Raw genomic sequence first — 18,161 nt, 5'->3', positions numbered from 1 at the left:
CTAACCGAGTTAAGTAAACCCGAAAGAAGCATATATCAATTGTTATTTTCCCTTGCAGGCGGGAAACCGCGCCAATTAATGAAAACAAGGTCAGTGGGCTGAAGAGGAAGCATTCAGCCCACTATTAACTCAACAGCTTGTTAAAGAGTTGAGTTCAGGGGAGCTTAGCATTGTTATAGACAATATTCACATTAACACTGAGACAAAAGGTGCTTCCTAACCGAGTTATGTAATCCTGAAGCAGCGCGATGAGGGACAGGTAAACAGCAGGAGTAACAGCTGAGGGATTTCCTTTGAGGGCCATGTTTTTAATAATAGACAAGACAGGGGGATACAAATGCACAATGACTACGAAAATAAAGATGTTAATTAGCTTTGCTGACCTCCGGCTACCTCACAGCACTTATACGCAATACAACTGTGAGTGCTCTGAATGTGGCTCCAAAGCCAATTAGTGCTCTCAAAAAGTTCCAAGGCTGTTTTACACAAATCCTCAATCTTCTACTTGAGGAGTGCTTTCTGCATCTGTCCGTTTGCCCAACGAAATGTCTCAAACAAAGCAGAAGCTAACCTGTTGGTGAAGGATGCATTGTTGCTAAGGGTTAATGCTTGAAGCAACAGTTTGACATTTTGGTAAATCACTCTTGCTATCTTGCAGAATTAGATAAGAAGATTAATACCACTCTGATATCTGTCCAGTGAATATATATATGGCTGTTACTTTCAAACAGCTAAGGCTTCAGGTTAGCTGTTTTACCCTGTTTCCAGTCTTTATCGAATATCCATCTGTCTGGATGTTTGTATGTATACATATGTTGCTCAGAGGAAGATGAAAGCTCCGTTTTTTTCCATTTGCCCGAGGCCGTGCATTAGCTAATGGAGATTTCTACTGGCTGTAAACTGTGTGCATGATTACAATCTTGATTGATTACAAATCTAATAAAAAGCAGAGGATGCTCCCTTTAATAAAAGCCTGTCACCATTAATGGCAGAGCACTGCTATTATCCTCAAAACCAGGTCTCTCTTACTGCGTTATACACTGTAATATATGTCTTTCAAACCACACATTTGATAATAGAAAGGACTATAAAACCAGTGTCAGGGTTTCTGTTCCAATAGATAATCTTGTTTAGTGGTGGGGGGAGCTCTTCTACAGAGGTGGTCCACCAATTACATTATTGACACACCTCCCCCTGTGACCCTCTATTCAGGAAATTAGTTTAGTGTCTTCAGCAAGAGAGGTCATGGTAGGGCTGGTCTTTACCTCCACATTGGCTCAAACCAAACACAGCCACGCTTCAATGTTAATCCACTAAAATCGTTTGTGGTGCGAGTCATTGCTTTGTAGCGGTCGATAGACCTTGGGAGGGTCGCATCGGCCAATAGTGGGCTATAGCTGTATTTGGTGAGGGTGCTCATTTAAATGTGTGCGTGAGAAAACTAGACTTAAAAGTCAAATAAATCTGCTATATGGAAATCCACTGCATGGAGTGGTGGGTTGAGAGGGTCCAAAGGGTTTAAACTCCAACACGTGCACCACAGAACAAGAGGCTCGGGTAATTTCCCCCCTAAAAACAAAATCCCTCAAAATCGACTTTAAGGCGTAAATCCCCTGCTGCTCTTCACACCCAAAACCAACAACTGTCCCCGGCCACCCACTGAAACCAGAGGCTTTGATGGCATTTAAACTAATGCAGGGATACTTTGACACGCACAACCCCCACACCAGTCTGCAGCAACCCTCAGTTTCATAACTTTCACCATGCTTATTTTGGTCGCATATCAATATGCTTAAGCCCTTTGTTAGAGTGGATGGACAGAGAGGGGAAATAAATCAGATTTAAAAGGCCTTTTGAAGTGATCGCCATGTATTCATACCAGTGGCGAGGTACTCAGAGCACATGGAGCTCAGAGTGAGAATCCCACGCTCACTTAACACTGGCCACGCTCCCAGTTTTCACTGACTCGTGTGAGTGAGAGAGGATTTGTCGAGATCTAGTAGCTTTAGACTCGCGACTTTACCGGCTGTAATGTCTTTTAAAGTGGATGAGCTTTTAAAAAAAAGAAAAAAAGATAACCCTGTTACTCTGGTTGGCCTTTCAGCACAATGGGACACATGCAAGGAAACAGGAAGGCAAGGGAAAGTTGCTCTTGGATCCAGACTCTAATCTGAAACCAGCCACCCCAAATCCCTGTAAGGGTAGACGAAGACATGCTCTGTATTAGAGCCTGGGTCAGAAAGAGACAGACAGACAGTCGGACAGACAGACATGAGCACATACACACTAAGACCAGCTGGCACTAATCCCACACATTCGCCCTCCCCGCCGCTCTGTGAGCCCAACACGAGTCTGTCAGAGCGGAAGTGTGATGTACAGTACAACAGCATTCACACAGATGTTGCCGTCAACCGTGCCATTGTCTGGCCCTGCCTTTAACCTACTTTGCCTCAGTGATGAAATGATGTGACAGAATACGCAGCAGCACATTAGTCTGGCGTATAGCTGTCTGCAGAGGCACTTTGGCTCTGAGCCACAAAGCAGGAATGCTGGGACGTTAGCACAAAGGCCGACGTGAGGAGGCGAAGGAGGTCATGATGCAGACGGTGAAAGGTCAAGCACACAGGTGTCTACGTGCATGTGCGAAAAAAGAAGCCTGCTGCCACGTAGCAATAGCGATGTGCTAAGTGAAACTGAGACTTCAGCGTGACAAAAACTAAACTTATAACTTCCTTTCAAATTGTATGTTTTTTTGCGTTAAAAATCATGCATTAGTACACTGTGTTGTCCAGTAATAATTCAGTAACAACAGTCCTGGCGGTCGCGTGAGAAGAGAGATTTGGGGAGCTAATATGGCTTCTAGTTTTTAACTACATCTGGGGTCGGGGGGAGAATCTGGGGCTCGGGGAGCTGAAGAGCCCTCACGCTGATTGCTCTGGTTAATCTGCAGTTTTGGGTAGGGACCTCCTGCTGTGAGTGCATTTGTGCGAGTGTGTGGTTGCAGAGGAGGTGGTCTTGCACACGATGTCCTCCTTATATCACACATCTGCTCGGCATCAGCACTATGTCAATATTGGATTCGATGAACGCCGAATCGGAGGGGGTCTTCCACTGCCATATGCTGGCGGCCAAAGTAACCGTAATCTGACGATTTGATCGGCCTGAGAATGGATTAAATGGATGCCGTTTCTTCTGGCCGTCCGGGCAAGATGAGGGGCTTTCAAAGGCTGAGCGCAGTCCAAGTGGCTCCCTGTTCACTCGCTGCAACAGATGATCAGCCAGGTTTTTGGCAGATTTTAGAGGGAAGCTGTAGAAGTTGAGTCTACAAAATCTATGTTAGTATATTTCTCTTCTATTCTCCAACGTTGAGCACATCTAAAATTCAACAAAAGGTGTCTGAATACTGGTGTTAGAGGTAAAGCCTCTGTACTGAATCTAGTTCACATTATTTCCAATCACAACTGTCGCTGTTCCGTGTTAAATAGCAAATATTAGCACGATAGCGCGCTAAACTAAGATCAAAGTACAACGACGTCACATAGCTGTTAGCGTAGCTGTCGACTGTTTTAGCATTTAGCATTGTAAAATTCACACTGAAGAACAAAGGATGGAAGACATGCATGCGACAATCATTTTTGAAAGGAGACATATATTTGAGGGATCGTTTCCTGACAGGCACTGCTGTTGCTTCCTGCAGGGTGTCAGGTGATTGGCAGGAAGCAGAATGAACGAATGCTTTATCTGATGTGAACACGCTCACCTCCATTATTGTGAAAAGATATCTATCTTGGGAGGCAATTTTGAAATCCGTATGGCTGCTTTTCATTCTGTACGCCCTCGAATGAGGGGGAATACGTTTTGATATCTCTGATGACGCTGACGGTGTGCAGACACCAGCAGGGAGAGGGTCCACCTGGATGATTGGCACAGACTTCAAGCCTTTCGGTGTGCAGCTCTGTTGACCAGGGACGTAGTAGCTCTGTGTCGGCTTGGAGGTCCAGGATGTTCCTGTGGTGTTAGTGCGCCTTCCCGCAAAAACACTGACTCTGGCGGACAACCCTTATCCCATTCACAATGACACCAGAGCGACCTTTGATCGTTACAACAGAAACCACCCGCCAAGTTGAGATGATTTGTCTCTCTTGGTATTGGCTCTAGGTTCCCTACAGTTCCTTATAGATGGATCACGTTTAATATCAACCTGTCCCATGGCTACATGCTGGATCAAAGACAGCTCTGGCCTCAAGTTAAAATGGAACATTAGGGAATATATGCACTTGATCATGAAAAACAGAGCAGGAAATGAAATGAAAGAGCGCCAGGGCATGTTATTAAGGTGAGAACGGGCTGGGCGTTGGTGTGATTCTCCATTTCTATTGAGCCAGAAGCCAAGAAACACACGCCTACCCTCCAGACTCTCTCTCTCTCTCTCTCTGAACACACCTCCCTCATGTCTGTATGGTCAGCTGGACCCGGTTTTCTCTTTACCCTCCTTCCACTGACACTAGGTGTGGATTACTCACACACAGTACATCTCTGCCGCCGTTAATGTCTGTCTGTGTTCTCCTCCCAGACTCCCGCTCATTCAATTTGCCGTTCCTTTTGTCTCCCATCTGCTCTCTGTCTCACGCTTAAAGAGCTTCCCCCTCTCGACAGCTCCGAGCAATAACTCCAGGCAACGGCATACCTCTAATCACAACAGCCGAAATGTTGCCTTACAATGTCTTGTGTTCCCCTCCCTCCCACCCACCCACACCCACACCCACACACACACACAGCCATGGTGATGGGAACATGTCGGGAAGACTCCCAAGTCTCTCTCTCTTAATCAGGTCCATATGCAGTCTTCTCGCTCAACACTTAAGTAGTGCAGTTTGTTACAAGCTCTGGCTCAATCCCTGCACATCACGCGCCAGCTCTGTCTGTGTTTGTGTATTTGTCTGGTTGCATGTGGTGTACTTTACTGTATATTTAATCTTCTAATGTTGTACCACGAAACCCGTAATCTTGGCAGTCAAGATGAATTTCTGTTCTTTCCAAAATCTCCCCTTAAGCCTTGAAACAACACAGCCAGCCTGCCGGGTCAACCAAAGAGATTGTAAAGAGTACATTTTAGCACATTTTGTTGGCATCTGTGTCGACACACAATAAGAGACGCGTTTTTTCCCTTAAACATTGCCCACATTCATTTCAGGCTACTGGGGTGTTTCAGGAAACTTGGAACTGGTGAATTCAATCCAGCTCCATGTTTTTATACCCAAAGGGAGAATTCTTTCTGCAGCCAGGTGAATAAAACAGATGTGAAGTATGGAAGGAATTCACATAAAAGCAAAGGCTTTTAAAAGGATTTGTAGCTTAAGATACACCTATATATCACCATGCAGTGTTGGTGGTATGTGTTCTGGTCAAACACTTGACAGTTTTGGAAATAAACTTAGCTTAGCACAAAGACTGGGAACCAGGACGGGGAAACTTCTCTGTCGAAAGGTAATCAAATCCGCCAGGAAATAGTCTGTGACACAACACCTGCAAACACCCAACATGTCCTTTTCACAGGCAGGTTTTGTAAAAATTAAACAAACAAGATATGAAGTGTTAACAAACAAGCTTCTTGTTACCTTTGGACGGAGCCAGACTAGCTGTTTCCTGTCTTTATGGAAAGCTAAGCTGTCCTCACTTGGCTGTAGCTTCATTTTTAACGCATTGACATGAAAGTGATCTTCACGTCTAGATGTCGGCAAAAATCGAATATATTTATTTACCAAAATGTCAAACTATCAATTTATCTACTGATGTCGGGACAACTGTGGAACAAATGTTGGCGTAACCCGCTAGAAATGTCACAGTCTGTTCCCTAAAGATAGACAGGTGTCTTTGTTTACGTTAATAATGGAGAGTAAAATGGGAAAATATTCGAAATGCAAAACTCAGCATCCATATTTGTAGCTTTATTACACATGGTGTCTGTGATGCCTTTACTTTTCATTCTTAATAAGATGATTTGAGCTTCAACTAATTATGGATGTATGATTATTTTAATCATGGATTAATCTATCATATTTTTTTTTTTCTTGATTAATCTAATGCATGAAGCAGTGAAAAATACCCGTCATGAGTTCACAGACCGCTCGGTGATGTCTTCATGTTTTGTCTGGTCAATAGTCCAAAACCTGAAGATATTTAGTTTACTATCATGGAAGACTATAAAACCCCCCCCCAAAAAAATCACATTTGAGCGGGTGGAACTAGTGACTAGTTCTTTGCCATTTTTGCCAAAATAGCTGTAATGCAGATTCCACATGCGGTGCATCTCCAGGGAGACGTTAGGCAGATGACACATGTAGATGCAGAGCGACACAGATGTCTGAACTCTGTTCTGCGGCTATCTAGCCCTTCAGCACCGACCACTTTACAATAAGCCAGCCAGACTCCCTGGGCGAAGTTTAGCTAGTGACTCTCTGATGTCCTCCCACACACTCACCCTACAGCCACAACAAAGGCCGTGCCCTAATCACACCAACTTCCCCTTCTTACCAGCTAATCCCCCTCAGAACTACAGCACTATAGGCGCCAAGAAATCACACATACAGTGTTGATTCAGGTTTCTCCAAAAAGCCACCCTAGCTTGGGTTTCATGCCTGCTGGGTGAATGTGATGTGACATAATTGCATACAGTCACATGTCCAGTAAGTTTGAGGAGAAGATTACAAAAAAAATGCAGAGAAGAAAGGCAGGGTTTTCTTTCTACTGGAGATATTTTCAGTCACAAAAGCCGAGGCGTGATACTGCACACGGACACTGCCGTGTGTGCACCATTAAAAAGGCCCCTACAGACAAAACAGCAAAGTGCTGCAGTCAGATACGATTTGTTATTTCAGCGCACATTCACACATTCGGTCCAAAGAGAATAGAAGAATTGAAGGAAAGGCCTTTCCCATTCAACTTTTCCCACGGTCAGATAGACAGAAGAGTGTTGATTGACACAGCAGGGTTATCGCGACGCTCACACAGGATACATGGTCAAGGAAGCCCCATTAACAAACATTTCAGCACATTTTGTGGCGTCTGAACCCACAAACACAAGGCATGTTTTGCTAAGGAGCTTCAGTCGTCACAGGCGTCTTTATTTAGGTGCAAGGCATTTTTTAAAAGGTGAATTCTATTAATTTCAGCGTTTTAATACCCCAAACTCCCAAAACAGACGTTTAGTCAGCCCATATTAATCCCTTGACTGCAGCACAACAAAGCTGCTATAAAGAAGAGAAAATACAAGAGAGCCAAGTGTTAAAATCCGTGGCCTCCATCCAGACGTTTAGTGAACCGCTTTCCAGCCAATTTCTGCGTCTGTGTTTTTTCCACTCCTCCATCCAGCTATACGATGATGCTAAAAATAGAAATGTGAGTAATAAAAACACTTAGAATTTCCAAGCCTGTTGACGATTTTCATCCATTTTGAGGCCAGGCTCTGTCTGCTCTGTGGCATGTTAACGGAGCAGAGAAGCGCCAACCCTGATTAGCGAGCGCTGTAAACATGCACTAATGAATCCCGTGCTACGACGGAGTACCACAAAAATAATGCACACTGCCACCGTTTATAGTGTAATTCATTGTGTGGAGAAGTTTAGCTGAGAAACAAGCGTGCAGGTCCTTAGCCGTTCACATAACATGTATTAATCCTAAAGAGTATCGTGGCATCTGTTCGCTCTGGTTTACTGGTGCAGAACAAATCATAGCCCCAACTTCGAACATATGTTGCATAGTTTGCATGCGTACTGTAAACGCAGTGCAGATGTGTTGGCACACAGAGCTACACGGGATGGATTCACAGGCACTGAGCGGAAAGGTCCCTCGATATGGCTTAGGCATGATAAGTTTCATTCATTGTCTGGTGATATTTTGTTGGGATGTCCGATCCTGTTTTTAAATTGACTAAAATGCTGATTAAACACATATCTGACATATTGAAATAGCAGCTGTAGGCTACTAAATCGGACACATCCTGATACAAACATTGCAGGTCCTGATTCAAAACGATTAAGTTGCTATAGTAAGTTTATATTTCTTTTATTTTGCCCCGGAAATTACCCAGTGAATTAATTGGCTCTTGATGTGGGTGTAACTGTGACTTCAGCTGCTGGAAGTGACTGGCGGAGACACATTTAGCTCTAAATGCTCATGCTGTGATACCAGACTATATCAAGGTGTGTGCATGTGAACAATGTTAAGTGATGCATGCAAGAGAGCGAGAGGCAGCGAGGGTGTGAGTGAGCGAATGAGAACTCTTAATTACTTTCACATTTATGGTAAGTTATTTTAATAACTCTCTCGCAGGCTGCACGGCGCTGCACACAATCTCTCTGGGGCTTGTGTCGTATGTTTCCAGTTTCATCACCAGACAGCGAGCGTCTGTGCTCTCTGACATCCTGTCACATGTTCCAGTGACCGGTATCTCTTTCTTTGACTGATCTGTGGCGGGCGGATCATGTGATTAACTGATTTTTTTTTTTTTGAGGGGACATTTATGCTCTCTGGCACAGTTTGAATCACCATGAGGATACAGGCCAAATCCTACACTGTGATTTCAGAGTATTATTACTTTCGACAAGCCTCTGAATCAACATTTAGACCGCGGTGAAAACCTCTCCTTTGAAACACACGCAAAATAAATTTGATATTGTTTATGCAAAGTTTTCTAGTAAAGCTAGTGAAGTGTCCAAAATACAAAAGGCTTCTTCCCCCCTGGATCATGAATATGCTAAATTACTTTCATGGTAGTTTGCCCTTTATTTGGCCCAGATATGGATATTTCTTGTGACGAGGGTCTCTCCTGGATCATGCTAATCTCTCACAGTTTAACTGACAAACTGGTATCAGTGTATTGCCATTTGTTGACACACCACACCGCCTTCGAAGCCCTTCAGCCCTCAAGGCGGTTTGGATTATCTGCTCGGCAGCATCCTGCATGCGTGTTTCAGCACACATATCATATAATAACAACTGATATGGGACTTCGGGCTGCAGCAGACCATGTGAGCAGTAATCCTGGTTAGACATGCAGCTGCACAGGCTCAATCAGACACATTCAGGTCTATGGCACCAAATACTCCTATGTCTGTTTTAATACTCACTGGGTATAGCCCAATGTGACTTTAGTGTACTTAACCCCCACCTATAGTGTTATCTTATGTATGCAACTCATTAAGCAGTCCCTTATTTTTCCACTTAATTTGCATGTTTTCTACACCAAATAGTGCATTCAAAGAGATTTTTTGCTACATCTGTTATATTCCATATCATTGGCACATACTATATTTTGCACAATTTGCAGCTCCTGCAGTAACCTAATCATAATGAGTTAATCTCCTGTGGTATCACGATATGACTATTTTTTTTTTCATTTGAAATATTTTTGGTAAAATCCTCCATATGGAAGGAAGTCAGATATCTTATCAATATCCCACCGGTTTAGAAGCTTCAAACAGCGCAACGAGATAGTGGGAGCAACTTCAAAGCCTTACAGCAAGACATCAAACAGATGGAAAATGTGCATGCGTGATTAAAAAAAAAAAAAAAATTGCCTGCTTATTTTTGGTGTGTGTGTTTTTCAACCATGACTTCAGCGTTTCTAGACATGTTTCTGTACAGGAGATTCTTTCTCACCTGCGAAAATCCAACCGAGTCGCACTGATTTTATGAGAAATGCTCCTTTAATACCAGCTCCTAAATCATGACATCCTGCCGTTGTTGTTTTTCTGGGCAGGTCTGCAGAAAAAAACAACAACAACACAACATCCTGGTTCTGAAATACCTCCATGCATCTCCGTACATCCGCGTCTCCTCCTGACTCTCACACACACACACACACACACACACACACACACACACACACATGCATGCCGTGCATCCATCCCTGCACACGGGCTGAGGAGAGGAGAACAATGTGGGTCTGCAAGGGGGACATAATAAAAACACAGCCTTACCGTGGTTGTCTTCATCCATATTAACTGTAGCAGTGACAGGGCAGTCCGGCAGGAAGGTGTGTATGTAGAGTGTTTTTAACGGGGTTTTGTTTTGTCTTTGCTTTCCCTGCTGGCAGACAGTCCAAAGAGCCGGTGAGACAGAGGAAGTGGAGTGGACTGGTGCGAAGATGTCAACAAGAGAAAATAGTATAAAAGGTGAGAGAAAAAGAAGCCGCAGGGAGGTCCTCAGATACCGAAGGGCTATTTCAGAGGTGTCTGACGGCGATGTGAGAGAGCGGCGGCGCTTCTCCCTCTCTGCTCTGCTCCATCCCCAGCTGTCTACATTCACAGGCGCTACGCTGCGTCCACGGCGACGTCACCAAGCCCCGCCCCTGCTAATAGCACCCCCACGCTACACAGATTACACACACACACACACGTATACACACACAGACACACAAAGAACACGTTCTAAAGGCAGTTCAATTTAAATATAGCCTATAAATGCTTGATTTGTTATTCAAACCTACAAATGTGAACTAAAAATAAATAAATCCCAGAAAAAATACAGAGGACCAGGGGTGGAGGAAGTATTTAAAAGTAAAAGAAGCAATATACAACTGAAAAAAGTTAAGTTAAATTTAGATTTTAGGGGGAAATACTTCCATTATTTAACAATTATTTGCTGAATCCAGTTACATTAAAGTCCAATAGGGTATGTTGTATCATATTATCTAATCTATTTATTTAGAAGAGTTAATTATTACCCTCTTCATTATAAATCGATTTGACAGAGCATTTGTCACCCTTATTTGTTTCAGATAATTGGGTTTACTGGGGTTTTATTTACAGCATGTGTCTGGCCCTAACTAATTCTGCTCTACTAACATTGGTGCAATGTTAGAGTCTGTGTAATATGTTACTATAATTGGTGGGAACGATGGCCAAATCTACACTGAGAAGAACCAGGGTCTCTTAACCCTTAAAATTATTTTAAAAGTCACTTAACGTCTTCATTAGATGTTTAAAACAACGCACTGTATTTCCTCTGTACCATCTAGTCCTGGAATAATGGAGATCCAAAGTTTCATCCAATATAGTATCTGACAAAACAATGCACCACGAGATCCATTAGTGGCACTATTGTGTTCAAGGTCAAGAATGAACTTTCAGTCTTCAGTCATTTTAACAACACACTTATAATAATAAACAAAATGTGCTATTGTTACACTGTTTTCTATTTTTTTTGTTTGGCTGGATGTCTCTGAATCTTTGCACACAATAGTGTCTCTTTAAATCTCATGTCTGAATATGAAACCAGTGAGGATACAGCAACTGAATTGTGTGGACAAGATAAAAGAAGCCGAAACCGACCGAGGATTAAGTCAAGAACCTGTTTTACACTACTTCTGACCACACACGTCACTCTCTGGGTTGTTCACAAGTAGATCCTTCTGCGACTTAGAGACTCTGGACAAAACACGAAGACTTCCAGCCAGTGTTTAGTTACTCTTTAAGGTCAGAGGACAGGCTCCTTGAGTTCAGTCAGGGGTTAAACTCCTTAATCAATGATGTGAAGGTAAACTGATAAGCACAAGAAACATGCCAGGGGTACCTTTGGTTTTATTGCAGATTCAATGTATCTGCTTTATCTCTTGAAGCTACTTCCATATACGTTCAAAATAAAACATACTCTTGCAAGTTTGCAAGTCACTTTGTTTAACATTTATGATTTACAGTGAAATATTTGATTCATACATTTGGTGAACAAACGCCTCTAAAGTTCTGTCAACATTCTGACCTCATTCTGACCTCATACCTCCACCTCTCTTTCCTTATTGGCGATGCAGGCATGAGGACAGGACACCTTTGAAGGCTTGTGGCCAAAGAAAAAGAAAACAGCTTCCTGTCTGTTCCTGCCCATATGACCTCATGCCTCACTGAGGCTTTTCCAGGGAAGATCCCGGCCACACCAGCAGTGATGTACAGCAGTGACAAAGGCAGGACCCAGTTTGTCGTCCAGCGTCCAGGAAGGGAGTTGTGCTGAGGACTTATTGTGCAGCAATACAGGCGGACAATGGAAGAAAGTTATAGAAAAGGAAGTGATGTGATCGGCCTGTCCTCCTCTACCCATAGACACGAGTCAGATGTAATCGAATCTGACCCGTGTCACTTCACTGCCAGTGGTGGAATATTACTAAGTACATCAAGAACTATTCTGATGTACCCACCTTCCTTGAGTATTTCTATTGTAATGTTACTTGATACTTCTACTCCACCACAATTCAGAGGGAAATATTGTACTTTTTACTCCACTGAGTACAATTTGAAGAAACTTAATTTAGAAATACACACCATGGAAGCATGATATATACTAACAGTAATAAAAGGTGTTTACACAAGATTTTGACATTAGGTTTCACTAGTTAATAACGCAGGACCTTTCGTAGTTGATATCGTATTTTATTGCCGCAAATTTGTTAATTAATCAATTTTGAAGTCCGGGGTTTGTGTCCCTTTTTGCCATCTTGGTAATCCAGCCTTCAGTATTGTTTAAAAAAGTCATGGGTTTGCTAATGATAACATGTACATGGATATGCTGTGAACTAAGAGAGAGTTTGAGTATGTTGGCTTTTCCCTTTGTTCATGCAAAGCTTGAACTGTTACGCGACATGTATCATGAGTAGTACACTGCTCTCACCTTACTTTCCCTTCTCTGGTACAAATCTGAACCTCTACTGTTTTGAAAGACCACCTGCTGGCAGTACAGCCATGCTGACGTAACTGACGCATGAATCTATTGTTTCATCCACCAGGAGTGACCTCAGCGTTACTGGAATGAGTGAAGTACAATCAGACTAAATTTACACACATTTCCAATCAGTGCAAATTTGATATAATACACCTAATGTGTAACTGAAGTTTAGTAATTTTATCAGTTGTATCTTTGATCATTCTTTGAACTTCACCTGTTTCAAGGACTGTCTTGAACTGACAGGACCTTAACGTAGGCAGATTACTTTGTAATATATATATTTTTTTGTATGCTGGTACATACAGCATACTGCAGTGCTGTGTGTTTACTTCATCAGCCTGTAATGGTCAAATCCTCAAATGGCCAAAGCTCAAAGAGTCGGCATGGTTTATCTACCTTTAAGTATCGATTAGTTCAGTCTCAAAAAGAGTTAGTCTTATGATCTGATCACGTGTTACTGATACAAAAGCTTCTCTCTCCTGGGATATAAAGATGACTTTACTGTCCTGCATTTTTCTCAAACATATATCTGGCAGAAATGTTCTATTACAAATGGATGAAAGCGTACTGTGAAACCAACTATCCTTTCTCTCCGAAAATAGAAAATGAATGGTTTCACATGCCCCCCCCCTTCTCAAAAGCTCCAAGCATAAACAAATACTGACTGCACAGCAATGGTGGTTACAATTAATTTGCAGCATGATTCCATGAATTCCCACAGCCGGGAACCAAACAGAGTTCCAGGGTTTCATTTTTACTGAGAAACTTGTTGGCCTGACACATCCTCATTTACGTCTCTCTTTTTCTATGATATACTGTAACTGCCAGTGTGTCTGCCTGACAAGCTCACAACAAGTAAAAGGGGTTTGTGTGAGGCAAGTGAAGGACGTCAGTTTTGGGAATAATCCTGTGTTAAGTGCAGATGTCCGGACCAGCACAGGAAGAGGCTCCGTTTCCAGTTTCAGTGGAACCACAAAGGGCGGAATCCAGCAAAAGCTCTCTCCATGTTACAAATCAATTAGCTCCGTCTAATCAATTCAACACAGGAGTTAATCAATTTGCTGTTCACAATGTGCCCAGTGTTTAGTAGGATTAGGAACATTTGGAAGTGAAGCATTTGTCTCACAAATGAACGGAGACAGATATTACCGCAAACATAATAACAGAAGATGCAAGAGTCAGCCTCTGCTTGGCTCAGCCTCTTTGATTCATTTTTGACCCATAAACTTGGAGTCAGTATGACATCATTTTTGCCCTCAATCAAATGTAGTTATATATTTTTCCCCCCATTTACCAGCCAGCAGAAAAACGTCGGATGCACTCTGGAAGCAGCGGCCTACAAGGCAGCATATGTCAGTCACATTAGAGCATCTCAGTGAGTGGACGGCCTGACCTCGAGCCCTGGTGAGTGGTCGTGGACGACCATCTGCATGTGCTGCAGTCTGATTACAGCCGGGCACATACATGTATGCATGCGTGTGAGATATCGAGGGCTATGTCAGTTTTGCTGATGTCTCTTTGTTCAGAAAGATCAAGCAGATAATCGGGTGAATATGTGATTTTACTCATTTTTAAAGAGGCATTCTGCACAGAAACGTGGTTCAGTTTATTGCAGTTTGATATTGTTTAACAAAAACAGACAGATGATTTATTCTGAACATGTTTGATGTTTGGTTGATTATGTTTATTATTCCCCTGCAAGTCAGCAAATGTTGACAAGATGTCATGGTGAGATTTTGTAGTTTGTGCACTAATTTCACCTCTGTCAGTGGCCTCAATAGACCAGAATGCAATGCAGCGACAAGACATGTCCTTTATGAGTGAAGATTCAATTTATCTTTAATGCTAGCGGCTAAAACACAAAGCATGGCTGAGAAGAATGTGAATAACCTATTGGTAAAGACATGTACTTTCTGAGTATGTGGAGTCTCACTTTTATTTTTGACTGGAAAAACATTTTGCTGTTACTATCACAAGATTATACCCAACAGCAAGAGCATGCAACAAGTTCTACTCTATATCGCACAAACCTTGAGGGACAGTAGGGGCACCAAAAAGCAAATTACAACAATTCATCAAAACTGGGAGAAAAATAGCCATTTGGTCCACAGAGAGACACATACAGGTCATGCTCGATGCCAAAGAAACACACACACACAAAACCTCTCACAAATGTCTCCTGCCTCATATCAGTGTGGACGGTTTCTGCACAGTACCTCTTCAATGTGGCTTTTTTTTTTTCTGTCTTCCAAACAGGTTCATTTGGTGGCCTGAATTTGTGTCCCAGTCATCAAGGAAGTGACCCTGTGCTGCTGTGTGGGACCGGATTTCATCCAGCGCATCTCTCGGCTGCTGTTGTTCGGCAGCAACGTTGTAAGCGAGTAACCTGCTTCATGACCCATACTGTTATAATGAGGTATAGCTGTTGAGCAGAGCAGCTTCAGAGTTTCAGTCATCTGTGATAGTCTGATTTATTTCTGATTGAGACACGCTGATTTTTCAATGTCTACTTGGCACGTGGTGACATACGTCGAGAAATAACATGCCTCGTTTATTTGGACTGTGTTCAGCAGTTAGGCTGAGTCAGCTACACTTGATTTTATCGCCACTGAGGAGAGTCTACTGACAGTAATGACTGTGTACAACAACTTCAGGGTTCTTTTGAAAATACAATGTTTATTGTTGCATGAATAAATACTCAAATCTGGGAACCTCTCAGGTTTCTGAGGAATTCCTGAATCCTGTGAAAACCATCTGCAACAGTTCCACACTGCAAAAGTTAAAAACACAAGTAATGTGACGCACTTCCTTTCTCACAGTGGCTGAGAGAGTGAAGCAGGCGATGTAATGAACGGAAGAGAATGGAGAAAAATTAACACACACACACACACAAAATGAGAGGGCGGACAAAGGAAACGCGTCAGTCATTTTTCCAACTGGGAGCAAAATGCTGCCATTTGGCTGGAAACTTCCCATCACATGTGATGGGAAGTTTCCATCACAGCAGCATGTGACTCACCTCACGGCTATAATAGATTTGATCGAATCTGTATGCAAAAATGACGCATTGTTGGATGTCATCAGAAAAATAAACAGCTTCGTGAAATGATGGGACTGGACACAAGTAATCCCGCAGAAGAAGTCCCCTTTCACCTGATGACTGAAGCTCTGCATATGCTGCAAGTCACTGCTGATGCAGAGTGAGGACTCCTTCAGAGGTTTATCTCTAAGGAAGTTTAAAATCTGCTGCCACCGGCTGATAAACAAGCTGCACATATAGCTGCCTGAAACCAATCTGAGGCAAACTGTGAATCCTTCTGTCACAGCTCAACATGCGGTCGAATGTTGGAGGCTTGCAGGCCGCATCTAGAGGCCGTTATACCTTTAAAAGAATAACAAGACATTCATTTCCATTGCTGAGACATTTCCACGTGGAATTTGTTGTGTTGTGCAGTGGTACATGCAGCTTTAGCACAAGAGCATTTTGTAGTTTTGTGCATTTATGAGTGTTTATGCGTAGTGTGTGGTTGAGTCTAATTAAAAGCCTTCATGGGTGGCAAAGCGTTATTCCTTGATGCAGCTGTGACAATAAAAAAAAAGCACTGTTATTAAATTCTATTATCAGATTTGCAATGCCCTAATAAGACTCACCTCCACTGATAAGTCCTCTGAAAATCAATCAGATGCTGAATGATTGATAGCGACGCTTGTATGGGATCTTAGGCTTATAGCATATAGGCTTAAATTGATCATGTGGGAACTGGAGATAGCAGTGGTGCAACTGCCAAAGCCCGGTTCTTGCATCTGCTTTATACGCTCTGTTCAGCTGAGATGATGAAATCCAATGAATAACATGTGGATACTCTCATCCTTTAGCTTCCACTCCATTAGTAATGTTGACTTTCTCCACATTGTGTGACACCAGAATTCCCGTGGACTCTGTTGTGAGTGCTGCTGTCATTACAGAGCACATTCTGCCATTTAAGTGTTGATTGCCTGCAGACAGTCAATCAGACTTCGATGCAAATGAGAGCAACATGACAGGGGTCATTAAATCTTGGTGATTATTTAGAGAGCTAATGGTTAAACATAATGATCCGATAAAATGAACTGCATTGTGAAGGAAGGTGCATGCGGACTGAGGGCCGCAGGGAAGCAGGAGGAGAGCTGAGCGTGACGGTGCACAATGAAAGCCTCACCAACAAAGTTCTCTTTGATAGTAGCTCTGGCTTGTTGAACCCTCTGATGTGAAGCTCCACCACCAAACTTTCCTCCAAAGCCAGGCTAGCTGTTTTTCTGTTTGCAGTTGTTATGACAAGCTAAACTAACCAGCTTGAATACAAGGTAATTTAAGAACACAAAAGGGCTGCATATTTGGGTTATGTTGGGTTGAAAGAGAGTTAAAGCAGTGTTTTTTGCTATAAAAGTGGTCTGACAAGAAGCCCTTCATGAGCTCCGAAGCGGCCAAATCGTCTGTGTAAAGTGCACGGGTACAAACAGCTGCCATGCATGAAAAATAATAACAACACATGCCTAACACAGACATATTGAACTGTAAAGAGGAACTACTCTAAATGTGATATGTTTGGTAAATACAGTAGTTGATTTCCTGCTAATTTGGATGCAACCATTGCATGCAGTCCATTGTAAACAACCTTTTTGAAAACCCCTGGGTCCGTGAAACTCATTCAAGGCACACTTAATTCTAAAATATGCTGAGGTTTTTTTTTTTTTTAGATGTGTGGATGCCTCAGAACAGATTTCCTCTTAAATGCATTTTCTCCGTTTGACATCCCGAGGTCCCACAGCGTGACTCCACTGTGTTTTACAGCCTCCCTGATGTGCCAGCGACAGGCCTGTTTATCCTTCATTAATCTCTCTCCTCTGCTTTTACCCCCCGCTTAATGGTGGCGTTTATCCTATTAATGTGTTGTTTGCTGGGAAAATCCTCCAATAACATGATCCAGAGTCAAGGTTACTAATGTATTGATGTGTGTGTGTGTGTGTGTGTGTGTGTGTGTGTGTGTGGGTGTGGGTGCGTGTGCTGCACTTAGGGGTTGCCATGGAGTCAGTGATTAATGGATGGAGAAATAAAACCATTACAAAGATGATACATGATACTTTAGGCATGGGAGAAACTGTGATGAGAGATAAAGTGCGTGCGTGTGTGAGTGTGTGTGTGTGTGTGTGTGTGTGTGTGTGTGTGTGTGTGTGTGTGTGTGTGAGTGAGTGTGTGTGTGTGTGTGTGTGTGTGTCTATGCGTTTTAGATTTTTTTGTCATTAAAGATTTGGTATTATCATAGATGGCAGTTTGACAGTCAAACTGTAAAATTGTAAAATGTTGTCCTCTTGTGTCCATATGTACATACTAACCAGTAACTATAGCTGTCAGATACATGTAGTGGAGCAAAACTACATTATTTCCGTCTGAAGAATAGTTGAATTTA

The 18,161-nt window shown here is 42.6% G+C and overlaps 1 protein-coding gene across 1 annotated transcript in view; it reads right to left on the bottom strand.

Annotated features, from left to right (window-relative positions):
- cyth3a (cytohesin 3a) overlaps positions 1–10,305 on the bottom strand; it is a 35,545-nt gene extending 25,240 nt beyond the window's left edge. The window contains exon 1 of the mRNA XM_031843079.1: positions 9,981–10,305. Within this exon, the coding sequence (XP_031698939.1) occupies positions 9,981–9,999 (19 nt within the window). The 5' untranslated portion in view covers positions 10,000–10,305. The remainder of the gene's footprint in view (positions 1–9,980) is intronic.
- Positions 10,306–18,161: the final 7,856 nt, after the last annotated feature.

Source organism: Anarrhichthys ocellatus, unplaced genomic scaffold (genome assembly GCF_004355925.1).
Source record: "Anarrhichthys ocellatus isolate YVR2014 unplaced genomic scaffold, GSC_Weel_1.0 scaffold4, whole genome shotgun sequence".
Taxonomy (NCBI): Eukaryota; Metazoa; Chordata; class Actinopteri; order Perciformes; family Anarhichadidae; genus Anarrhichthys; species Anarrhichthys ocellatus.
The sequence above is the reverse complement of the archived record's forward strand: the minus strand, read 5'-3'. Positions and strand labels throughout refer to the sequence as shown.